The following is a 26,106-nucleotide window of genomic DNA, read 5'->3' as shown; positions in this document are numbered from 1 at the left end:
GATTGCTCGTATTTAAACTGCTATATATAACTTGTTGGTCTGTACTATGTGAAACATATGTCAAATGTACCCCTCATGACTGATATCAAGTCATCTTGAGCCACAAACAAAATTCTTGTAAGAAGGCAGAAGCTATAATCAGTTTTTGGCAGTGACTTTTATATATCCTTTATTTATCCAGAAAAAAAAACTTGTTGACATTAAAAATGTTTTGTTTTGTTTTGTTTTGTTTTTTTTAAAGATTAATCTGCCCAAGACAGCAGATATTGCAAAAAATATCACAATAGTTCTGTAAACATATTTTAAGTGGACAAAAAGGACCGGATTGCTTACAATAACACAGAGTTATAAAGATACTTGACAAACGTAATTTTTAAATTTTATATTTAACCCCTTCGGTGAACAGGGGTCGATTTACCAACATACGTAAAGACATTACACATTTAAAACACACACACACACACACACACACACACACACATTGGGAATCACTTTTTGCCAGGCGATCACTTTTTGGTATAACACCGGTAACGCATTCATTCGGTAACCTGTCCAGTCTGTCATATAGCTAAATAAAACAAATAATTTAATTTTAAAACAAAACGTGATTTTGAATGATAAATGTGACTCACCACAAGTTTTGGGACGTTATGGTGTTAAATTTTAAACTTAAATCACTTTAAAAAAAAAAAAAAAAAAGTACATGTGTAATTGTGTTGTCTGCTGTTTTGAAGGCTTCCTCCAGTTAAAAGATTTATAGCCACACTACAAATTTGGTTTAAACACGCATCGTGTTTTGGTGCTTTTAGTGGTCCACATCTATAACAACGTTATTAGTTTTGACTAGCGCAGCCATTACTTTAAACGGCTATTATTATTTTTTTTACATTTGTTTATTGCTTTTATCATGACTACTCATTACTTTTGGCTGCAAAAATCTTAATGCACCATAGTAGCGTGATTTGAAGGTGTATGTTTCCCCCCGGAGTCATTTTGTCACTGTACCGCTCAAAAAGAGCGAGTTTGCGCTGTCCTCACTAGGAAGTGCGGAGAATTTTATGCGCTTTTTTTCAGCTGGGTTGGCTCATGTCAGCTGGTGGTTATTTTTTCGTTGTTACAGTTTCAAAAGGCTGCCATAAATTGCCACAGCACGGGATAATAATCCGCCAGAGGCGTTACGGCAGATCTTTGAAAAATGCCCCGGAGAAAGGTGAGGTAGACTCAACCGTTAATGCAGATAAACAACAACATAACGTCATAGCTAATGTTAGCCGACGTAGAGGTAAAAGAAAACAAACTGTGTGGGAAGCAACTTACGGGGGCTGCAAGCTAAAACGCGTTCCTACAAGACGAAGTGAACAGCTTGTAGCATTCGTAGAATATCAGTGCTAATAGAATCGCATAAGTGAGGTGTCGATCTGCTGCTGCTATATGGCTAAGCTAGCTCAGGCTCATATTGCTGAGTTGCAAGAATATGTTGTTTTTGAAGCGTCGCTTCTTTCTGGTACCCAAAGAAGAGTTTTAAACATGCTGGTAACTTTGTTCAGATTTGTAACGGCTGATTGGTACAGTGGGAATCCCGAACACACTTTAGGTAGCAGCAGCTTTAGCTTACTGATGAAAAAGCAATAGGCAGTTCTTTGGGTGCGAGGAGGAACGGGCGCCCGCACCAAAACAACAGCTGTGATTGGACGGACGCCTGACAAGCGTCGCGTTCATTGATTCGCATTTTCTAACGCCCGCCTCCTTTTTAATTTAATTGGTCGTATGCAAATTGTGCGCGCAGCCTCTTGTTATGAAGTTGTCAAACATGGTTTGCGGTAATAGCCCGTGCTGTACTGATGTTGTTTCTGATCTTTGGGTTTCTTTTTGGCTCTGTGAGTTTTAAAAAGTGATTAAACTTACATTGTTATAAATTCACATTATTATTAAAAGACAATTAGTTAGCCTAATAATATGTTTTTACTATTATTTTATTGATGTTACGCTAACGTCCATAAAGCAGGATAACCACATTGGCCTGGATCTGCCTGTACCGTTCTATTTTTATCAAAGTCTGTAACTGTTCATTTGTTTTCATAAATAGTTAGCAAAAAAAATGAGAAAAGAATGGGAACTGAATGTAACAAAGTGGTCACTGTTTCTACATTTCATTTAACATAAGTTAGAAATGTAACTAAATAAATACTGTGACGATAATAATGGTTGTAATGAATTAAACAGAGAGAAATGTGCACATTGTTTGATCCTGTTTTCATACTTTTTGTGTTTGTTTTTGTTTGTTTGTTTTGTTTTTTAGGCTAGATGAGTTTGTGCAATGATTGACAGCCCTCACTGCCTAATTAGTCTAGTGTGAATTGTCAGAATAAAACAACAGTCCATTCATTATGCTTATTAGCTAACCTGGAAGCGTGCTGATTTGAAGAAATCAGCTGGACTTCTAAACAAACCCAGTTGTTATAGGTTGTGCTTGGTACAATAGATTAGCTGTCCGGACCTCCCGTGGTGATACTGGTATTAGGCTTATCTGGAGTATTTACAAGTCCTTGGTGGGAAGAGGGGGTGCAGTGCTGGAGGAGATTTGAAGGGGGTGATGCTCCTCCCCCCAGAATGGGATCTTTGTTGGATTATCCTCTGGTGAAGAGAAAAAAAAGTAACTTTGTCACATGCGGTTGTGTTGGCCGTCCATAGTTGTTGCTTCTAACAGATTGCTTCTAACTTCTAACTGCTGCTTTCCCAGAGGACCGCTGGCAGCAGCTCGGACGGGACGGAGGACTCGGACTTCTCCGCTGATGTTGAGCATGCTGAAACTGCTGAGATCGTGCACAGACGCAGCAGCACACGCTTGACTCGCGCGTCTCTGCGACTCAGCCAAAGTTCACAAGGTAAACATTCACATTTGGACAGAAATACTAATTAGAAGAGAGATCACTTTAGTCACCGTTAACAAATTTTCAGCCAAAGGTTTGCACGAAAAAAACTGACCAAAAAAAAAAAAAATTGCATGAAATGGAAAAAACATAACTTGTTGAGATAAAGGTGCAGACAGAAACTTTAGCTTATTACATCTATCCTTTTCACATTCTTTAGGTTACTGTGTAGCTTTTGGGTGTTCTGGAAGCATAAGAATCCAAGCATGTCTACATGCTGTGTAATTTTGTCTCTATAAGTAATATAAATTAAAGATGCATTCATTCAGAGTCCAGCCTGAGACTTTAAACCCTCCTCACTACACTGGTTTAGACATAGCTATTGTATATGGGCAGCCATAGAGGATGAATGGCTTTAGACAGACTGATCTCCCTCATCTCTCACACACACACAATCACGCACACTCCCACCCCCGGGCGACCTCGTTTTGCTCTGGCTATCAGAGGAGATTTAAAACAGAGGCTGACACTGTTTCCTCTGCTTTTTGTCAAGGAGAGTTGGCTACTCTTTCCTTTTATCCCCCCCACACACACACACACACGCACGCAGAAACAGCAAAGAGGCTATTTATCTGCAAAAATGAAGTGGATTGAACGGTTTTCTTTTAACTTTTTCGTTTGGATTCAGTCACTGACAAACTACTTACACATTTTACGAAATCAGTCATTTCCAGTCAAGTTTCTTCTTGGAAGAGGAGCAGAGTCCACTCAGGGCTCCAACAGCATTTTTTCATGGTTTGGCAGAACCTTTCATTTTAATGCTTGAAAATCAAATTATGAAGTAACTGGTGATCACTCTTCTGTTGATTAATGAGTTGGTTGAGTAATCCACTGAAAGGCCTCTTAAGTCATTTTACTGCAGTAAATAAAACACTTCAACACTTCCCCTTTCTTTTGTAGATAACTGCAGCTCTCCTGTAACTGTGGGTCCTGATGAAGCTCTGGACTCAGCCGTAGAGTCAGCGCCGACAGCTGTTGCAGCATCAGTCTTCTCCTCCGGGCGCAGGGTCACACGCAGCCAGCAGGGGGCGGCAAACACCACAGCCAAAAAATACCCACTACGGCAGAGCAGGTCGTCCGGCTCTGATACAGAGGCTCACGGTATGATTGGTACAATACTAGAAATCAGAACTGTCTCATTCCTCAGAGATGCTCTAAACATTTTTTCTCATTAAAAGTTGAGCTTGGTCATTGCCCTCGTGCCAGTTAGATGATGAATTTGCAGTAAGAGATTGGGAATGTTCTCATGAATGAGAAAAAACTGGAAGGAGGGGTTCAGGGAGAGAAAGAAACAGGACAGGCTGAGAACGAGAGTGTTAGAAAAGCAAGAGGACAAAAGAAAAGAAGGAAGAACATGAAGGTGCAGCGGAGAGGAGAGGGAGAATTGTTTTTCCATTTGACATCGTGATGCCATTCAGCTGATGTCACGAGGCCTGTCTGTGATCACAGTGTGTTCCTGCTTATAATATGACTAATATCTATCAGTAGATATCCTGGGCTTGTGTTTTGTCACTGAGACGAATGAATTACTTCATAGACACCAGGAACTGTTATCTAACTTCAGCGGATGCAGGAGATGATCATCTGCAGGATCAGGTTACTTTATTTGTACCTGTAGACAGATTTGGTTTGCAAAAGGTTATTAGGTTGTTTATTTTAGCTTCATATATCAAACGTTATATACTGGACATTCAAACGTGTGATGCCAATTAGTGGTGGTGGAGCAGAAACTGTTCTTAAAAAATGGATGATTTGATATTGGAGTGGCCCAGCTCTGAAAAATGAAAAAATATGGACATGACATGAGTGAAACCAGCCCACTGAAGGAACAATGGGTCTGGAGGTTGTTGCGCATTGTTCCTTCAGTGGGCTGGTTTCAGTCATTATGCTAATGTACTGTTTATAACATTGGGGAAACCTGCAGTCAGCTGAGACTGAAGAAGTCACTTGGATGAGTGACGAAACGTTTCTCCCACTGAAAACGCTACGTCCAGATGAACAGAATCAACTTTTGGAGATTTTCTTACCTTGATGATTGAGCATGCATCAAGACTTAGGGATTAATAAAGTATGCTGAAATTAGGGCTGGGCGATATGGCCTAATATCCATATCGTCGTATAATTTGAAGCATATGCGGTAACGATATATATCGTGATATATTCTCTTCTTCTGTATACCGTATTTTCCACACTATAAGGCGAACTTAAAATCCTATAATTTTCTCAAAAAATCGACAGTGTGCCTTATATATGAATTCTGGTTATGCTTACTGATCTCAGACCGATTTTATGTGGTACACGGCGCTCAAAAATCTGTCAAAAATATTTTAGTATGACTTTGGTAAGCTACGAAGCCGCACCACTCGATGGATTGTTGGAGCATTACGGCTACCGTAGTCAGGAGCCTCACGGAGTAATCTGGGTCCTAAACTCCGTCCGCTACATGTCCCAAAGTCAAACGAACACTGTGGCTTCACTGAGAGTTAAAAACTGTCTAAATTCTTTCATCTTTAATAAAATGATCAGCGTTGCTGCTTTACCAGGTGTAACAATTAAGTTTAACATCCAGGCATCCATGAAAACAGAATGTATTAAATTTAATGGAGTTAGAAGTTAGCAGAAAGTTAGCTCGCTAGTTTCCACCTAAACATGATATAGCATGTTCTGACTGAGAGATTTCTGAAACAAATTAAAACATACAGCTCTGCTATCACTTCCAACATAAATGAAGACAGAAAACTAAACAGCAGTGACGTTTGTAGGGTTACTGAAGTTTGGCTAGCTGGTATATAATGATGTGCTACGTGATCGCTAGCGACACAGCTATGTTAGCATAACATAAACAGTGAAGCTGAAGGATGAATGCTAACTTTTTTCCACTTGATAAAAGTTAACGTGAGGGTTCCCGATGGTTAGGGACAATTGCAATCGCATGGCAGGATGCTGTAAACAGACCGAAATTCAGTCAGGAGAACAACTGAGATAATCCATCCACAATACCAGGTTAGTCATTAATATACTGCAACAACATGGAAATAGAGCAGCTGCGAGAGAATTCAACATTAATGAATCAATGGTACGGAAGTGGAGGAAGTGCATTTTTTGGCTTTCCTCATATTCCAAAACGTGCTTCGTCTCTCCGCTATTACTGTCGCCCGGCATAATTTGCAGATGAGATTGCTTGCAGCCGCTGCTTCAATGCTTTCGACCAAAACAGGCACAGCTTGATGATACCATCAACATGCTCTATGGCGGTCGAGCGGTATAGTCAAAATCTCTACGGTTGGCCAAATTCATAGCGTTTCTACCGTATACCGTTTATACTGCCCACCCCAAGCTGAAATGTCGAAATTATCTACCATAAAATGTTTATACAAATTGGAGACTGTTGAGCAGAAGGCCCAGCTGTGATAGAATGACACTGTAGTGACTGTGTGTTAAGTTCTGAGTGTTTACAACATGTAAGTAGCATATCATTTAACCCTTTGCCTGGCACCGTCTCACTGGACAGAAATCACTTGAGCTGCCGCTGGTGCTTTGCTTTCATGCTACTTCTACTGCTGTCCCCTCTGTAGACACAGAGTTGGACTGACATGTTGACTCGCCCTACATGAGTGAAAAACCGAAAAAGAAAAGTGTTGATGTGCCTGCTTCGATTGAGCCGCCGGGGTCTGTGAGCTCAGACACTGGTGTGCTGCACTAATATGTTCCTTAATATTAGATTTTTCTCCGGGCAGCCATCGCCGCAGGGTGTTAACTACCTGTGTATGTGGTGACAAACGCAGTTAACAGAGGTCTCCCGTAAGATGTAAGACAGTTGACAGTTGGAGGCACACAAAAATGATGTGACTTTTGTAAGAATGTCCGTTTGACACTTGACATATCTTCGTTGTCGCAATTGACTCGGTAGACGTCAAACAAGGGGCGGATCGTGACGAGACCCCTCCTCGCACACCAACAGGCAACGCCCCGTCATCAGAGTCGGACATTGAAGTTTCCAGCCCGAGCAATGACCTGGTGTCTTCTAGCAACGACATTGTAGTTTCACAAGAGGAAGACGAGAGGTTGGCCAAAGAGCTGTCACTCAAAGAGGCCGCCGCCCATGACCTTTCCCACCGGCCCAAACGCCGGCGTTTCCACGAGAGCTACAACTTCAACATGAAGTGTCCCACACCTGGCTGCAACTCACTGGGTGAGTGCACAGACTGGCACATGTTTCACGGCATCACTTCCTCTTCAGAGCATCTCCTCATCCTCTTCCCATTCCACCCCTTCCACTTCTTCCTTCGGTCTCTCTCAGGTCATCTCACGGGGAGGCACGAGAGACATTTCTCCATATCAGGATGCCCTCTCTACCACAACCTCTCTGCCGATGAATGCAAGGTACACGCACACACAAACAGAAATAAACATGATGATACATCAACGGGGAATTCAGGATAAGAAGTGAGTGTGAAACTATGATGCTACGTGCTGTGATGTTTCTGCTGCGGGGTCGGTTGTGAGTTGTTGGTGGAAGACGGTGTTGATGTTTTGTCAGGGCAAGGCATCGACGCGCGACAAACAGGCCGAGGAAAGGACGCTGTCGCACCGTCAGGACGAGAACAGACACTCCACGAGAAACCAGGTAACACGTGGACGGCACGCACGCAAGTAAACATATAGAACATAAACAAGTCCATCAGACGAGCCCACCATTGTGCACGCATGCTTCTGTTAAGTAATTCCCTTTGTCAGCTGAACTCAGCCTATGAATTTAGATGAAGTGGATTGTTACACAATGCTGTCTATGTGTATGGAAGGGAATCCCCCCCCCCCCACAAGACAGCACAACATCACTCTTAAAGCAGCAACACCTCACATCATGCTGCGATTTGTCAGAATAGCAGGGTCAGAGGCAAAGTGATGAAGAGCTGCTGTAGGTAACTGTGGTAGGACTCCTCGCTGCCTGACTCTATTGATTCATTTTGTAAATAGATGTAATAAAGAGTAGCAGCAATGTGACTGCACTGTTACGCTTGTTTTAATTCTCTGCACTCCCTCTAATCCCGAATCACAGTAAACCCAGGTCAATTATATTGAAGGATCAATTATATTGAGGAGCTGTTTTTGAAGTTAGTTACTACACACCAGATTACTTACACTTATTTAATGTAATGAGTGAATTATAATAATTTATCTGGATACTTTAGACTGAACTTGAGATATGACCATGCTGCAATAAGACCCAATAAATGATTTTTTTAAGGGCTAAACTACTGTTTGCATATTAGATCACATGGTCAACAATATGTCGTGATGTCTGCTGGCTGAAGGCTGATCAGTCAAACCTGGTTACATGCAGACAGTATAATGCTAAGTCAGTTATACATCCCGGTGGGATGCCAGTGCAGATGAGAAAAAACTTGAGATTTTTAGACAGTTTTGTGTTCCAAAAGCGATAAAATGTAAATTTTAGGGGTCTTATTATGTTATTTAAACCCCTTTATTATATTCATGGATTCTACTAGTGGATGTGCATGATTAACATTTCCAAATAGCACTTATTTGTCTTATGCTGCACCTTGGTGCAGCCACTAAGTTCATTATCTGAAAGAAGCAGTTAAGCTTCTCGCCCTTTAACCTCCTAGGACCGTTGTCTAGACCAAAATACTATATTTTGCTCTACAAGGGCCTGATATCCACTTACGAGGACATTATACTGCCACTGTCCTATCGAAATTTAAAACAAATGTCCTCATATGTGGATCTCATTCTTCTCAGAAACAAAAATCAGGTAAAAAAAAATCACGTAATTCTTTGTTTTTACATACATCAGGTCTCAATCAGCCCAAATAGCAAAGAGAAATTAAAAATGCATGCCATGAAAGAGTTCGGGTCTTAGGAGGTTAAAGTTACAGTGTGTAAAATCTCACCACTAGATGTCAGGTGGTTGCAGATTGCAGTCAACTGAATTCTGTTTTCTTACACCTCCCAATTCTAGTATATAGTTCTAGCTACGGTGGTCTCTGCAGGACAAAGACCTCTGCCCACCATTCATTTACACTCGACATATTAAATGCTGTTTACCTCACAAGTCAATGTGCCAGGTGTCCACGGCTATAAACTTTATGAAAGCAAGTCGATGAGCTGGTGATGACAGTGTTACTGAGGTGAGTTGTTAATATCCTGAACATTTTTGTCAGAGGCAGTTAGCCTCTGTTAGCTGCTGTTAGCTCCTTTTAGCCTCTGTTAGCTGCTGTTAGCTGACATCAGTGAACTTCATTCGAAGTGGAAATAACATTTTATTATCTAGTTATTATGTCAGTGAATAAACTCATACGATGTGTAATCAAACTGTTTATTTGGAGGGAAAGTGTGATTTTTAGGACACTTGAGCGTAACATTAGTTGGTATAACGTTAGCTTATAACCAGCTGTTGAAGGCACATCAGTGCCTCACAGTTCTCTTTTTCTCCACCTTTGTCCTACTACATACATGGCCAGTCTTTAGCCATATACATAAAACACGATTATGGCTGCTGCATTCTATCCTATGTACTCCTATGTATTTTTAAGGGATTAATTCTAAGTTTATGAGAAAGCATCAGTTTGTTGGAAGACATAATTACACGCAAATCCATGTTTATTTATGAGTACAATATTCTTTTTTTATATTGATGAATTCTGAGCTTTTGACTCATAGATGTTCTGTGAGTTTATTATTTAAAAGTTGGGGCATGTTTATTATGAGCATCACCTTTGTGTGAGTATATATAAGTGTTTTTGTGTGTGTGTGTCCTCTCAGGCCCCTACAGACCGTCAGCTGCGCTACAAAGAGAAGGTGACAGAGCTGAGGAGGAAGAGGAACACTGGCCTCAATAAGGAGCAGAAGGAAAAGTACATGGTAAGTGGATTAGATAAGAGTCTGTGTGTGTATTATATCACATATCATTTGATTGTACCTCTCTCAGCCAGATTTCCTATCTTGACGTCTTCTCTGGTCCCCACTCACTACTAGGAGCACCGTCAGAGCCACGGAACGAGCCGCGAGCCTCTGCTGGAGAACATCACCAGTGACTATGACCTCGAGCTGTTCAGGAAAGCGCAGGCACGTGCCTCGGAGGACCTTGTAAGAGAGAAAACTCATCTTCATCTCCCCCCTTACACTTTGTCTTCTTCCCTTTATTTTTGGCCTTATTACTCTTCTTCTCTGTTGCAGTCCGCAGACCCTCCCCTGCAGCTGCAGGAGGCGTCTGAGATATTTTTGGTAGTTTGGGAAATCACTTCCTGTCTTTCCGTGTTGGGTTTTTTCCCCTTCTGTTCTGTCACTTTGTGGCCCATTCATTTGAAACAATTTGTTATTCTCAGACAGACATACTTGAAATATCACGTAGGATTTTGGAAGTATTTTGATCTTTTAACTGCGTTGCTCTGGCGATACATTTCTTTATAGAGGTAAATGAATGACTAGCTTTTCAATTTCAAAACAAAATCATCCTGAAAGCATCTAAGTTAGAATTTCCATCACACATGCATGTTTTTACTCTTATGCTTGCAGCTTTAACAGTTATCTGATCATTGTGTGGTAATCCAGTCTTAAATGATTTCTTGTTATGTTTTTTATATTAACAGTAGCAAAGTTTGTTGATTCACTTCCTCATGAACAACATTTACACCCAAGTATTTTCTAAAGAAATTTGCTTCATACCTTTTTTTTCATTTGAATTCTTTTCTTTGTAGTTCTTCCTTTAAATTTTTCTTCCTGCATCGTTTTATTTTGTTTTTCCTCCACTGAGGTTTCCCTGAGCGTGACCTTTGATTCGCCCGATCCTTTTCGACGAATAATTGAGATTTGTTTTTCTCTCTTTCTCCGTTCTGCCCTTTGCCTGCACGCCTGCCCTGTCTTCTTGTCCTCTCTGTACCTTGCCTTCCTGTCCCTTCCTGTCCTGGTTGTGCAGGAGAAGCTCCGTCTGGCTGGCCAGGTGTCGGAGGGCAGCAACATGATAAAGACCATTGTGTTTGGACGTTACGAGCTGGACACCTGGTACCACTCTCCATACCCAGAGGAGTACGCCCGCCTGGGGAGGCTTTACATGTGCGAGTTCTGCCTCAAGTACATGAAGAGTCAGACCATTCTACGCAGGCACATGGTGAGGCTTACCACTATGATTATTATTATTATCTAGAGCTGGGCGATAGAACGATAACGATATGTATTGCGAAATAACTTTTTCTCGATAGAAAAATGAAACTATTGCGATAGACCTCATCTCTCTCTCTTAAAAAAAAGAAAAAAAGAACAGCCAATCCAAATTAAGTAGCGCAGAGCCGAACCAATCACAGCCGCAGCGTCACGTCACGTAACTTGTTACGTACAGCAGTGCCAAGCCGCACATGTGTATTTGTTTGGGAAGCAGCCAGCAGCCGTGTAATGGAGGAAATGAGTGTGCCGACTAGAGAAAAATCAACCGAGAGCTTGGGTGACCAGGTTACCGAAGAGAACAGATGACCAATGCCGGAGAGATTGTCGAAAGGAAAGGCCAGAGAAGTTCCGTAGTGTGGAGGTATTTCGGCTATTTGAAGTCTGACAAAAAACACTGAAAAAAGCACACACTGTAAATTGTGCCGAAAGCATGTTCCCACAAAGTCTGGAAATACAACAAACCCTTTTTTTATCACCTGAAGCAGTGCCACCCACTGGAGCACGCTCAATCTCTGACTGAAAGCGCTAATTCGTCATTGAAAACAACCAGGGGAATCCCTGTGAAGCAGCAACAGTCAATTGAGTCGGCTTTCTCCAGCGTCTTACCATATGACAAAAAAGCTAAGAGACATAGCGACATAACGAATGCCATAGCTTACTGTCTTGCTAAAGACATGCTACCAATAAACACGGTCGAAAATGAAGGATTCAAGCAGCTAATTAGGGTAATGGATCCTCATTACCGACTCCCTGGACATAAACATTTCTCTCAGACAGCGCTTCCAAAGCAATATTATACAAGTTACTCAATTTTTTCTCTTCTTCTATAAAACAAACTAAGATTTATTTTTAGAATTAATATTTTGTTTCTAAGTGGAATTGACAATTTAGTAGTCTGTTTTGTTTGTTCTATTTTAAAACTTAAACGTTTTAGCGGCTGCCTTTTGTGTAGTTTGCAATATTTGCCTTTATTTATCTGAAACTGAAGTCTCATGTTCCTTAAGTACATCTACCCTGTTCAACTTATTATGGGAAATAAATATTTAAATCAAAACAAGCTGCTGATTATTTCACATTTTACTTGTGAGCAACGGCACATTTAAATCTTACAAATATAGTTATTTGGCTTATATCGTGATATATATCGTTATCGCCTGAAATGAAAAAAACATATGGTGATATGAAAAAATCTTATATCGCCCAGCTCTATTATTATCATTACAAGAAATTCCAATACATTAAAATAAGATAGATCGCAGCAGACTCGTACCAGATTAGCATTGTTGAACTCTCCTACAGTAGCTTGATAACTTCTCCCCCAACTTTCCACTGATTGGCTATCCCTCACAAACACAATAGCAGGTGGGTGGGGCTTCTGTGCTCAAAGGCAGTGCCTGAGATGGACCATGTTAGGACTATGCATTCAACACTGTGCTAGTGTTTGAAGCAGGCTGAAGCCTGAGCTGTTGGCTCAGAGGGATGTGTGGCGTATACACTGACTTTGTTATTAGAAACATTGGCTCTATGTGACCATCCATCATTGTAATGTTACAGAAACAAGGCAAAGCAAATTACAGTACTGTGCAAAAATCTTGAGTCACCCCTAATTTCTTATTTCTCTTTTTACATTTTTTCCAAATATGAAAGTCTGCTGCCAGACTTTGTCATTTTTTTTAAACTGGTTTTAAGCAGTAACTCTCCAGGCTTTCTGAATATTGTTCAGTCTTTGTTTTTTCATTGCTTTTCAGTCCAGGTCTTTATTTCAGCCAACAGCTTTATTTTTTGGCATGATGATGTTCTTAAACACACTGCCAAAGCAGTAAAAACATACTTGATAGAAAAATACAAATCAAACACTGATCACTAACTCTCATGGGCTGGCCCCGTCCAGAGGCTGGACTTCAATGTTACTGAAGAAAGAGAACAGAACAAAAGGCAGCCAACATCTAAAGAAGACTTTTGAATGTCCTTTAAGAAGCCTGCAGAACTATTCCTGAAGACTACGTGAAGAAAAGTCGAATAATAAAATGTCAAGTTTGTAAAAATTGCACAAACTCTGTTTTTGTCTTATATACTGTACTCATGTATGTTTGCAGATACTGCATTAAATTCCTGCACCCATTTCCAATTTTCCCTGCAAATTACAAAGACATGAGGTGGTCTGAGACTTTTGCACAGTGCTGTAGGTCCCCCTGTTTTTGCACACTGCAGTTTGGCTTCTCCTGTCATACTTAAAGGTTGTCCTTATGCTTTCATTCCGTAATCAGTAAACGGGGAAGATATACAAATAATTTCTCAAAGTGTTATTGAGCTTGAGTTTATCTCAGTTAAAGTATCTGATTGATAAGAAAAAATAAGGTGCCAGTCAGTGACACAGAGGTATCAAAGTGAAAATGGACTGAGCCTGGGCTATTGTCTTAGACTATCTCAGTGCCTCGGGTGCTCTATAATATAATTCCTACACCATTCAGACTCCATTTAGATAAAGTGTGTAACTTTACCCTTTCGGAGACGTTTAGACTCTTTCTGTATTTAAGTGATAAGGCTGACGAGAACGTTTTTCCAAACTGGGCGCTTGGCTGAAGTGAGGTGTTTGGAGCCTGACTGTCAGACAGATTAACTGCACAGCCACAGCACTGGCAGTGTTAGTGATTAAATATTAAAGCCTAAATATATAGGGGGGGGGGTAAGCTCGAGAGAACAGAAACACGTCTTAAACCATTTTGAAAATGCTTTTGTTGTGAGACATTTTTACACTCTCAGGTCTCTCAAACAGAATGATCCTATTGTTTGGATGATTGGTGTATTTTTGCAGCTCGGGCCAGTGTTTCCTTGAGGCTTATATCGTCATCGACAGCAAGTTAAAACAGAGCAGCTACAACTGAAATAAATACAGAAGATAAAATTTAAAAAAAACAATTGGCAAATACAGAAAAAATACTTTTTGGGATTTATTTATTATTTTTAGTTTATTTCATTGGGGCCACAGGGGGTTCTGTTGCACTTCCCCACTGTGCACCCCCTACCCCCCATCTTACTGAAACAGTGAATCACAGAGTACCCTTTACTCCTGGGCACACGCTAATGTTGCACCAGTTGAAGATCTAAACAAAAGTTAAGCTCTGTCTTGATTTCTTCATGTTTGTCTTGTTTTTTTTAGGCCAAGTGTGTGTGGAAACACCCTCCAGGTGATGAGATTTACAGGAAGGGGAACATCTCTGTCTTTGAGGTGGATGGAAAGAAGAATAAGGTGAGAGAGTCGCAGTGGGAGAATTTTCCCACCAAATACTGAACTCTAAACTTAAATATGCTAAATATCAAAACCTAAGCCTCATAGCAAGTTGGCGAGCAAATTTAATGGCGGTTACATTTTGATTTAATGTACTTGAACTTTAGGCTAAATTTGTTCAAGATCTTAATATTTCAAATCTAAAGGCCATTACACACCGGGTGCACTGTGAGGGGAAAAACCAACAGAATTTAGAATTTGTAACACAGAAAATGTGTTTTTGTAGGAAAAAAAAATCAAAAGACAGAAAAAATGTCTAATGAGCTAATCCTGATGTTTCAAAGGAAGAAACAGAGATTCTTGGTTCATCCAATAAATCCTGCAAACCTGCAAAATAGCGTGGTCGAGGTGAATGGCTGCGATAAATTTTTTAACGCACCAAACATTTGCACATTTATGCATCTGGTGTGACAAAAAGGCCTTAACAAGTATTTCCTCCCTGTGGAGGAAGGCAGGCTGTACATGACTGAGGTGTGGAAGACTCTTAATGTATTTATACCTGATGGGTAATGTGAGCAAAGAAAGTCAGTGCAGGATTGTTTGATTGGCTAAAACATCACCCATGCTTGGTTTTGCTGTGCAACCTCTTCCCGTTATGCTTTCTGCAGATTTACTGTCAGAATCTGTGTCTGCTGGCAAAACTCTTCCTGGACCACAAGACTCTGTATTATGATGTGGAACCGTTCCTTTTCTATGTCATGACTGAAGCTGACAACACAGGGTGCCACCTTGTCGGATACTTCTCCAAGGTAACTCGGGGCCCGTACCGTTTCTTTCAGCTGGATTACTTACACAAACAGTGTGTACAAATAAATCCTGTACACGGATGTTAGAGTATTTTATGTGACTGAACTCTTCTTGAAAATAGGGAGTGTTAACAGAATTTGCAGAAAATGACTTTTAAAGGAATACACTACAACCCAATCTCTAACATGTGTACTTGTTTTCTTTTAAGCTCTCAGGTCTACTTATTTAATCCTTCACAAATGTCTTTACCAAAAAGTGTGAGCTGAATTTAAAACAGTGTTTCTGATAAAGTTCCACACAGTTTGCAACATCAGCTGCTCTGTGATGTTGGGCCAAAGGAATCAGATCAGAGATAATGCATTTTCATACTGCTACAGCCTCCATAGTCCTGCCATGAGCTTTGATTCAGCCTGTTACCTTCATGCAGTCATTCTCCTCCCACAGGAGAAAAACTCCTTCCTGAACTACAACGTATCCTGCATCCTCACCATGCCGCAGTACATGAGGCAGGGCTACGGCAAGATGCTCATAGACTTCAGTGAGTACATACCCATTTTTCCCCTCTTACATTTAAACGACCTCACACACTGGCCGGAGATTCTGCACAGCGCTGTACAGTGACAGCAGATGTAGGAGCTTGAGGTTCCTCCTAAGCGTAGCCATCCAAAGCACTCCTCTCTCGGTTTGTCCTGCCAGGTTATCTGTTGTCCAAAGTAGAAGAGAAGGTGGGCTCACCTGAGCGGCCCCTGTCCGACCTGGGACTAATCAGCTACCGAAGTTACTGGAAGGAGGTGCTGCTGCGCTACCTGAACAACTTTCAGGGCAAGGAGATTTCCATCAAAGGTCAGAAAGTTCAAAATGCTGGATGGAGAAAGAGCAAATATTTGACTTCTTATTGATTCTGCTTGTTTATGGCTGCTGGTCAAATTCTAGATGAGAAGAAAAGCTTATAATACAGTGTAACGTTAGGTAGGAGCCAAAAAACAAAAACAGCTCCTGAAACTGTGTATATGTGTGTATATGTGTGTATTTGTGTATGCACGCATTCAAGCGTGGCCACTTTTGTGAATGGATCAGAGAGCACTGCAGCCATATCGAGTCAATGTACTAGTGATAAATGAAGACGGGCACACACGAGGCTTCCCCCTGTGGTTTTCTGGCAAAGAACCGGTGACTCAGAGGAAGCGAGGAACACCCTGCTCCCATGGTGCATCACTTCTGTTCGTGCTGCTTGTTTCTGCTTCTTTGATTAAAAACAAACGGTGCAGCCACACACTCACATCTTTGTAAGGCATTAAGGCACAGCAGTGCTTAAAGTGACACCGGCCTCAAACACATGACACACATTTCCTTGTTTTCATGTTGTAGTCCAGCTCATATGCTGCTTGTATTTCCTTCTTTATAAAACATATGAAGGATTTTGGAGTATTTGAAGTTATTCACACCTCTGTTTACTAGCTTACATTTGTATTGTTTCATGGTGCATATGCATCATGAAACAATGGGATTGATGGGATTGACATCATCATTTAACAGCACTATAATCATCACGTTATGTATTCTAAAGTTTTAAATAATTTCACTTCAATATCCAATATTGTGTTTAGTTTTTACCCCTCTGCTGTAACAGGCTGATGTGGTATTGTAGTCACAGACACCCAAGTTTGTGAATGCGGTAACTCGAGAACGAGGTGATGTTCGATATCTTAGGTGTATCCACTAAAAATCTCAGACGAGTTTGAATCTCAGTGACCTCAGCCTCAAGGTCAGGGGTCAGAGGTCAAGTTTTTATATAAATCTTGTCAGTGCAAAAAGTTGAGAAGGACGTCACGTAGGATTTTGAAAATGCTAGCTACCATAGGTGCATCTAATTGGAGGTTGGAAGCACTGGCACCGCCAGTATTTTATAGGAGTTACTTTTTATAAATGACGACTTCACTGCGAGTGTCCTTCAGTGCGATCTGTTTGACACACAGAATAAAGAAGCAGCGAAAAGCACCAAATAAAGGATCGTCATCAGGGTCAGACAGCAACCATGACAATGTGACTAACCAGCGAATGGTTCAGTAATAACACTCTGTTCCTTCACTTCTGAGCATCTTTTTATCCTCTTTTATTTGTATTTTTTCTTTTGAACTCAGAATGTCTTCTTGTTATTTTGAATTTAGGAAAATGTTTCCAGCTCACAAAGAGTGATGACAGTGACTCTTCTCAGTCACCCCATTCTGCTGCTCTGTGTGTCCCTGTGCCACAGATAGTAAAGTTACATCTGAGCTTTCTGAAGACTTGAAGGGAATATTTTAATGAAAAAAACTTAACTTAAATATGATTTTTTTTTAAGATGTTTTTTATAGGTGTAATGAATGCAGGGAAATTATTTGAAAGCAAAGCTGCTGCTGATTCATCCTTCTAAGTTTTCTCTCAACTTTTATGTTCACAGAGATCAGCCAGGAGACGGCAGTGAACCCGGTGGATATAGTCAGCACATTGCAGTCCCTCCAGATGCTTAAATATTGGAAGGGGAAGCACCTGGTTTTAAAGAGACAGGTATGAAACACTGCCATGCTGTTGTCTCTGTTTAGTAGGATAGCCACTCTCTCCCAACTAGCAGCTGGTTGTTGTTTATGATTCTAATAACCAGGGTTCCTTTGCGGGGTTTTTTCTTCTTCCTTTAAAGGACCTTATTGATGACTGGAAGGCCAAGGAGACCAAACGTGGTAACAGCAAGACCATTGACCCCACAGCCTTAAAATGGACCCCACCCAAAGGGACGTAGTGGAGCTACCGTTACACACTCCAAAAACACACAGTCACGCACAGATCCTCCTCTGTACACTGGCATGCTCACAGACGCTGAGTCTAAACCCTCACTCACTATTGTACGAAACGCTTTCAGCAGCTACAGCACAGTCACAGACACGGACAGTCACTACTCTGGGTTCAAGTAACCACAACGTTAGTCCACAGGTAGGATTCCTGATAAAAGAGTTGTTTGGACATTTCTCTAACATTTGAATTAGAAAAATAAGAAAAAATCCACATGAGTCTGGGAATGACTTCTCAGAAACTGGACTGCGTGTTAGTAAAAACCCTGAGTTGCCAGGTTTTTAATAGCAAGCGATCAGAAAGGACTTCTTTCTGAAAGGAAAGCTACATAAATAAAATATGTAAAGGAAGAGGGCTAATGAAAAGCAATGTTTAATTTCTCAAGCAATGTGTCTCAAGCAATAAGCAGTGTAATAAAGACGGATTACAGAATACATCCTAACATACAACATCCAATACAGTACTTAACACGTTTATAGAAAAGAAACATAAATTTCCTTAGTGTGTGGCGAGATGCTATAAAATTTAATCATTAATTAATAATTAATGATAAAATTTTGTTTTATTACTCTTTTGATAGGAGTAGACATTTTTACGACAAAGCAACACTGGGGTTGTCGCTGTCTTTTCATTTTTTACGAATGACATGCTCTATGCTAAAGCTAGCAGCAACTGCTGCTTAAAGTTAGCTGCTTTGTTTTGTGTGGGCATTTAAAAAATAATATGGTGGAAAATAAGAATGATATTCAGTCACAATCTTGAATATTTATTTCCCTGTTCAGGGTGTAGCACGACCCTCACCCCATGGCAGGCAGAATAGGCTTTACCTACACTCTCCTAAATAGTATTTTATAAGCTAGCAAAAACCACTACTAAAGTTAGCTGGTTAACATTTTCTTGAAAATGGGCATTTTGGGAAAAAATGGCAAAAATAACACAGATATTCAATAAAACTTTTGAATATTTCTTGATTAGACAGTATTTTTAAGTAATTGTCTAATCAAGTAATTGGTTGAGTTTAGCTGATTAGCTTTTGGTAAAAGATTCTTTTTTTAAAAATGGGGGATAACATGAGAATGTTATACAATGTTGAATTTTGGATTGTTCTGATGAAGTGGGCTTTGAGTTTTATGTAATTTTTAACATTTTCACAAATGCACTTATACATTTTACACAATAGAACAGACAGGTTTTATTACACACTGACCACAGCCACTATTCATCTTTAGGTTCTTTTGACGTGTGTATACGTAGCATGGCCGCTGATACCTTCTTGACCTCATTTGTTGTCTGCAAAGTGAAGGTAATCGTGCATCGTTAGCGCACCTTCTCCCAGACACTTAATTAGCACAGCGCACCAGGCCCGCTTGCTAATCCAATCAGCTACATGTGGTATCAAATCTACAGTCCATTTCAGTCTGTGATCGAGACAAAACGTAGGTCGGCAACACTTTGACTCATGTAAACGTGTTTTTGCAGACACAGACCAGCTGCTTGTGATTAAACAGGACCATGTCTGGGCTTGGATGTAATACTGCCATCCACATGATTAAATGGAGAGTTTTCAAGCAGACTGGAGAAGACATAAGGTTGATCATTCCTCTGAGACGAGTGATGAAATCTAAAGAAAAAAAAGTGTCCCAAAGTATCAAACCACAGTGAATAAAAAACACTATGTAAATTAACTAGTGTTCACATATTTGACACACACAGAGGTGAAAAGTAACCTGAAAAGTGATTTGATCCAACATAAATTAATGCATTTTATCAACTAGATGTAGTTTTGAAAAGCTAATATGGTTTTAGGTCAGGTGTTTTACCTTGTGGCCTTGTGGCTGTTTGAACCCAGAGCCAATCAGTAACCGAGCTTCTCTTCTCATGCAACAAACCCTCACATTGTGTCCAGTATTTAACCCGTCTCATGCATCTCTCGGTTAGCAAAAACCTATAGCTGCCACTGGGCCACGTTTGTACCGTCACCAAGGAGGAACCTACCCAAGATGTGTGTTTATGTGTGTTTTCAGTTTGTTTTTCTCACCCAGGTTTTAAGACTTTTCTCTCAGTTGTGTCTGCAGTTTCATTTTTTAGCAGTTTTTAAAGTGTGGGAGCTCTTGTGTGCTTTGTTTGGTTTTGTTAAAGTTCTCAATGATTTTCATACTTTTTCTACCTCTGAGGTTTTACCACTGTATAAAAAGCTAAAACGGCGCATTAAGCTTCTGTTTTTGTTTTGTTTGGGGTTTTTTTTAGTGTTTGTGTGTGTTAACGTGAAAATATGTAGATGTTACTGCCCAGCGAGTGTTTTTTTCTTTTAATAGATTTTTTAAAAATAGCCTATTTATATTCTTTTTTTTAAAAAAACACATTAACTACATAGAGCGTAAACAAGCATAGAGGAATCTCTACTTTCTAGGGAACTCATTTCCTTGTGAATCAAATATTTATCTAAAAAAACTGTATGTACATTTGAATGTGTCTACCAGCTCTTGGAAAGTACAGGAAGAAGAATCCAGAACATTTTCCCCACCAACAAAGGCGATGACGGAAGTCATTTACATTTCAGAGGTTTATTCCGTGTTATCAAAAGTGACGTGATTGAATCAAAACATGTCGCTTTGCACATTGTCACTACTTGTTAGCACCATAGTTGATGCTGTGAGCTGTTAGAAAAGGGCAGCCTTGTTGTGTAAGCTCAATAAGCATGGTTGGCAGCACTTTCAATTTTTTTTAAGGTGTCCTATATAGCCCGCTGTGATTGATTAAAAGTTTATTGTAATTCTATTGACAATCTCTATATTTATTGATCTGGATCAACATGTTGATGAATTTTAACCAGCATTTAATATTTTGGTAAAGGAGTAGCTGGCTGTTATTACCAAATATGGATTTGTGAACATTGATGTGTGATTGATATCTCTCTGGCGTCTGTTTGGTAAATATGAAGCTGCAGGCAGTTAGCTTATCTTAGACTGGAAACTGGGAAACGGCCATTCTGACTCAAGCAAATAACCGACTTTAAAACAAGAAATTCATTTTTTGTTCAGACTAAACATCTGCAGAGGACTCACATACATCCTAACAATCATCAGTTTAGGTAGATGAAGGAAATACAATATTTAAACACTGAGTGACTGGCAGTCACTAAAAGCAAAACAAACTAGCCACTGCTTGTAGCTTTTTATTTGTTTTTTACCAAACAGACACGGGGTGGCTTCAATCGTGCCGTCTAACACTTGGTAAGAATCAGAAACATTGTGCATAAGTTTAGACAGCAGTTGGCTGTGAAATTAGAGGTGTGTTGCCAACAATGTCACATTGAATCAACCATTATCTTTTTTTATTTGTATATTTTTTTCTGTAGCTTTGGTGTCACGTTTGAGCCATTTTCTTTTCCCGACTACAGCTTGAAGTTGCATTTCTTCTTGTGTTGAAACAACTGTTGCCTTAAAAGTTCATTAGTTAAAAAATCAGTGTCTTTTTTTCTTGTTTTATATACTGATCATTTCTGTGGATAGGGTTATCTGCATTTTACATATTAATATTTTCTTTTATCCTGTGGTTAATGTGGTTAAATGCACTGTCATCATTGGGTCTTACATCACAGCACAGGGCAACAGTGCTAACAGACACTCCATCTATCCTTTTAGCACCAGCTCTCAATAAATCAATTTTTAACTCATGTGCGTTAACAGCAAAGTGCGCTTACTTACCTTTTTTCCTTTTTTTGCCTTTAAATGAATTTCCAAGGAATAAAACACATCCTCAAACACACTCCTGGCTACAATGTTTCATACATGATTGGGACACTTGTGCTCTCGAGGTCTTTTTTGGCTGAGTTGACTGGTAAACAACAGGCTTTGGTTTCAGAGAAAATAGTATAGAGGATGGGTTCCTTTTTTTATGCTGATATTTAAGAGTCTGACAAGAAAAAATCCCATCATAAAGAGTGTACTCTTTTTCCTTCTTACCTGAGCAGAAAATGGACCTAATTATAATGCTGCAAACAGCCCATTAAAACCGTAAATAACTGAAGTGTATTGAACTTTAGAAAAAAAATCAAATTTACCCATGTGTGTAGTGTCCTTGTTTTCCAGAAACCTGTCCTGACGTTGTTGTGCTTGTGTCTATTTTCCCGTCACCTTTTCATTCCTCCCCTGGTGCCAATGGCAGCTATAGATGGACAGTTTTAGAGCATTTTGCTGGTTACTAACGCTCCCATATGCTATCACAATTACCTGGAGAAACAAAGAAGCATTCCTTCGCCTTTCATAGGTCACCAGCAAGCTGTTGTTGTAGTGCTACCTATTTGAACTACTCACACAAAGCAGTGACACAAAAGTAGCGTGACATTGATATGTAGCTCAGTTGTGCTTTTGTACCTGCTTCTCCTCTTTGCCTTCCTCTTCAATAAAGACAAATGGTGAAACAAATTGAGAGATTTCGCCTCATGTGTTGATCATGTCCGCTAACAGAGCATCCTTAAAGGTTTAAGGATTGTTTAGGCTTTGACAGTTTGCTCAGCTAGTAAGGAACTAATAGACAAAAGGATATTTCTATGTGTCGTGCCAATTTAAATAACTAAATATGCAATGCCACTGATAGCTTAAAGAGGCATTTCAGCAATAGTAAGTATCCATTGGCGTAACTTTGTGCTGAACATTGAGGGGGGTCAAGATCTCTGTCTAAATAAATAAATAAATCTGGGTAAATTCCCAGATGATTAAACATGCAACTATTTTGCTGGTAATAACTGAAATGAGTAAAGAAAATCAACAGCCTATTTATGCAGGATAATTCATTATTTTATTAGGGGGATTATATTGGTTGGGTCTGATTACTGGGGGGGTCTTAACCCCCCCTAACCCCCCTGGAAATTATGCCCCTGCAAGTATCTACTGTATGTCTAATCTGACTAAATAAATCCTGACAGTACTGTGGTCATGTCGTCACTGGCTTTGGAGAAATTGTATGGTCAAGTTGTATCCATGCTGGAGACTGAAAATCAAGATATCCCAGCGTCTGCTGTTTCAGTTTAAAACATTCTGTTTTGTCTATATTTAATATTTATTTAATCAGTTAAGCTCATTGGGATTAAATTGCTTTTGTACAAGACCCCCTCATTAAAAGAAAACATCCACAAAAACACAATTGGCAGACAAAAATAACAAAACTACACAAAATACAATGAATTAAAAAAAAAAAAAAACATTGCAAAAACCCTACAAACATCAGATCATAAAACTTCAAGAGCTACAAAGAGAGTGTAGGTCTGTGGTTTCAGCTGAATTTTGAAGTTTATTCCATTTGAATAGTGCATGCTGCTGAAACCAGTTCCACCCAAGTAAGTGGTTTCAATGGAGAGCATCTGAAATTAAAATGTCAGTATATTATTAATTGTTGTTACAATTCTTAAATGAGAGATGTGTGGTTTTAAAGCTTTACAAATGAATACCAGACGATGGCTGTTAATTGTTTAAGGGAATCCATCCAACCTTTTCCTTCAGAGATCAAAGAAGCATGATGACATACGGGGGTTTAAGTGATGGAGTGATGTTTGGGCAACATGAAAGTACTGAATCTCTTCATAGGCCAGGACAGATATGGAGACTGACTGCACAATAATATTACAGCTGGAAAATGAAAGACAACATTTCTGTACTGGCAGCCTACGGTGCAGTTTTTGAGCCCCATGTTGAACATGAATCTTAAATGTAAGTTTTTCACAAGCTATTAATAAAATCTATTTATAATATCCATTTATTTTATTTGCACAGGACGTAAAGTTTTCAAAAAATTATTAATATTGTCCTTTCTGCATTTAAAAACCTCTGATTAGTTAATGCTAATTTTGAGCACTCAAAGAGAGATTGAGGAGATTAAGATAAATCAGGGCCTGGAGGCATCGTTCTAGCATATATTATTGTATCATCAGTCAAAAAGAAGGTTGAAGATAAAATGTTGGTTGGGAATACCAATGTCATTATTATTAGATTAAATAAATAGCACTGGACCAAGAACAGATCTCTGTGGTGCTCCAAAGTATTTGAAAAGCAGAACTAATTAAGAGTTGTAACACTTGCTAATTCCACACATGAGGGAGATGATAGGAGACCTTTGATCTTTGATTTGCCTACTTTTTTTCTGGTCACGCTTTCATGTTAGTTAGATGCAAAGATGTAACACGTGTTTTATTCATTTTAATCTCTTTACAGAGGGCCGATGCAGGGGAAAAGAATGAGCCTGTCAGTGTTTTTAATAAAACATCTGTTACCAAATGTTTATTTCAGTTACAAATTCGAAATATTATTTATTATTAATTAATTTATTTATTTATTTATTAGATAAGCAAATGTAGCCTAAAGCAGAGCTGAATATTAGTGTGGTTGCCTGTAAATAGATTTAAAAATGCTCTTGTATACTCAGGGTTTCTATTCCACTTTTAGTTTAGTGAGTTTGGATAATAGGTAACATATAACACCAAACATCTTTTTTGCTTATTTCTAATTATTAAAACTTAAATTAAGAATTAGTGGACCATTAGCGGTGTCATTATACTCGAACACGAGAGAATGAAACACTGGTATTCTGCAAGTAATCCATGACAGAGAAAGAAAACACACTTAGCTAATGAAATCATCTTTAATGAATCTGGCACAAACTGAGTGAACCCTCTGAAAAGACATGAGACTTACATATGCATAAAGTTTAAATGTGGCGAGATATCATCAGTGACAACATACAACAGTGCAGTTCATCAAAGATCGATGGGGAGTGAAGTTAGCGATTTTCAAAAGCATTTATTTCAGTTCATTGTAACAGGTGTTTGGACCGTGACGGTCAAAGTGCATCATACTCAGTGTCCTGTTGGTCAACAACGGACGACTGAGTAAGACATTATAACTGAAATGGAGTTTGGTTTATGAGTGATTCTCTTTTATTTTTTTTATCTTCAGTAAGAGTCAGATTTAAATTCTTCTTCCATGTCTGCAAAACAGAGAGAAAACAGCAAAACCAAATATTAGAATCAACATTTTGATTTGATTATAATCAAGCTTGAAAATCATTTTTTTAAATGGCAGATTAAAACATGATAACAGAGTCACTTTTCTATGTAAAGAGCTATGCAAAGCAAACACTATATACACATAGAAGTAGATGTAGCAGAACATTTACCTCCTCCTAAACTCCTTCTGCCCATGAGTCCAACAAACATCTCCCCTTTATTTCCTGTAAAAACAAAACAAGACAGAGAGAAAGAGGAAAACAAAGATTTTTAGGCTAGCTGCCAAAATATAAAACAATAAAGAAAAGTTGAACTCTAATCTCTTTTACTCACTTTTCCTGCCCAGTCTCACAGCGTGGGATACACCTGAACCAACCAAGAGATAAAAAAAGATATTACAGGAAGAAAAATGATTGTGGAGCACATCATGTTTACTACAATTCAACTCTAAACTCCCCATGAAGTACAATTATGTGCTTGTTTATTTGCTCACCTGAGCTTCTTCCCATCAGACCGTGGAACTGCTGTGCTTTGGACCGCTTGATGAGATCTGCCAGACGAATGGTTATTCCTCTCTCCACTGGGTAACCCTGCACACACACACACACACACACACACACACACACACACACACACACACACACACACACACACACACACACACACACACACACACACACACACACACACGTGCATGTACATAGTACAATAAGTTATTGCTGAAATAAATAATCCAGTACTTGCTGTCAGTTGCTAAAGGTTTTGTCCAGGATCATAAAACTGAGCAGTGACTATCATGCAGGTTAGGATCTAGTCAGCTTGTGGAAATAAGCAGAAATGAGAGCATTAAGCACTGCATACACTCTTTCTTTGTGTCTCATAAAAGTCTGTTACAAAATTCCTCACCAACATCTGGACTAAAGGTCACCACATACTATAGATGTTATACCACACCAAACACACAAAAACACTATTTGTAGTCCTGGAGACCTCATAACCCTCTGTTTCCCCTGTATTACCAGCTACTTTTAAGACTTTTAAAATGGTTTCAAATGACACATCTTAGCTATAAGAATTGCTTGTGAACTTGGCTTTGAAATGTTTTGCCACAGAAACAGAGACATTAGCTG

At 39.5% G+C, this 26,106-nt stretch overlaps 1 protein-coding gene across 2 annotated transcripts; it reads left to right on the top strand.

The window, feature by feature from the left end:
- The first annotated feature begins 955 nt into the window (after positions 1 to 955).
- LOC116324336 (histone acetyltransferase KAT7-like) lies at positions 956 to 22,403 on the top strand. 2 transcript variants are annotated; one of them, XM_039611018.1, is made up of 15 exons: positions 956 to 1,210; positions 2,741 to 2,885; positions 3,831 to 4,031; positions 6,841 to 7,122; positions 7,231 to 7,313; positions 7,471 to 7,557; positions 9,717 to 9,815; positions 9,930 to 10,019; positions 10,870 to 11,061; positions 14,275 to 14,364; positions 15,012 to 15,152; positions 15,595 to 15,688; positions 15,847 to 15,993; positions 17,591 to 17,697; positions 17,828 to 22,403. In XM_039611018.1, exons 1-15 carry the CDS (start codon positions 1,196 to 1,198, stop codon positions 17,924 to 17,926), a joined length of 1,872 nt encoding a protein of 623 aa, XP_039466952.1. In that variant the 5' UTR covers positions 956 to 1,195; the 3' UTR covers positions 17,927 to 22,403. The 2 variants fall into 2 exon arrangements, with proteins under 2 accessions (XP_039466952.1, XP_031600770.1); XM_031744910.2 differs by having other exon boundaries at positions 958 to 1,210; positions 9,930 to 10,040.
- Positions 22,404 to 26,106: the final 3,703 nt, after the last annotated feature.

Source organism: Oreochromis aureus, linkage group 4, assembly GCF_013358895.1.
Source record: "Oreochromis aureus strain Israel breed Guangdong linkage group 4, ZZ_aureus, whole genome shotgun sequence".
In the NCBI taxonomy this organism is placed as follows: domain Eukaryota; kingdom Metazoa; phylum Chordata; class Actinopteri; order Cichliformes; family Cichlidae; genus Oreochromis; species Oreochromis aureus.
This window is presented reverse-complemented; position numbering and strand designations above follow the sequence as displayed.

What these genes read in the sequence shown, in the direction of transcription:
- LOC116324336 (XM_031744910.2), top strand. An exon ending in CACGTGCCTCGGAGGACCTT is followed by an intron (nt 10,041 to 10,869) that starts GTAAGAGAGAAA and finishes CTGGTTGTGCAG; the next exon opens with GAGAAGCTCCGTCTGGCTGG. An exon ending in TGGATGGAAAGAAGAATAAG is followed by an intron (nt 14,365 to 15,011) that starts GTGAGAGAGTCG and finishes TGCTTTCTGCAG; the next exon opens with ATTTACTGTCAGAATCTGTG.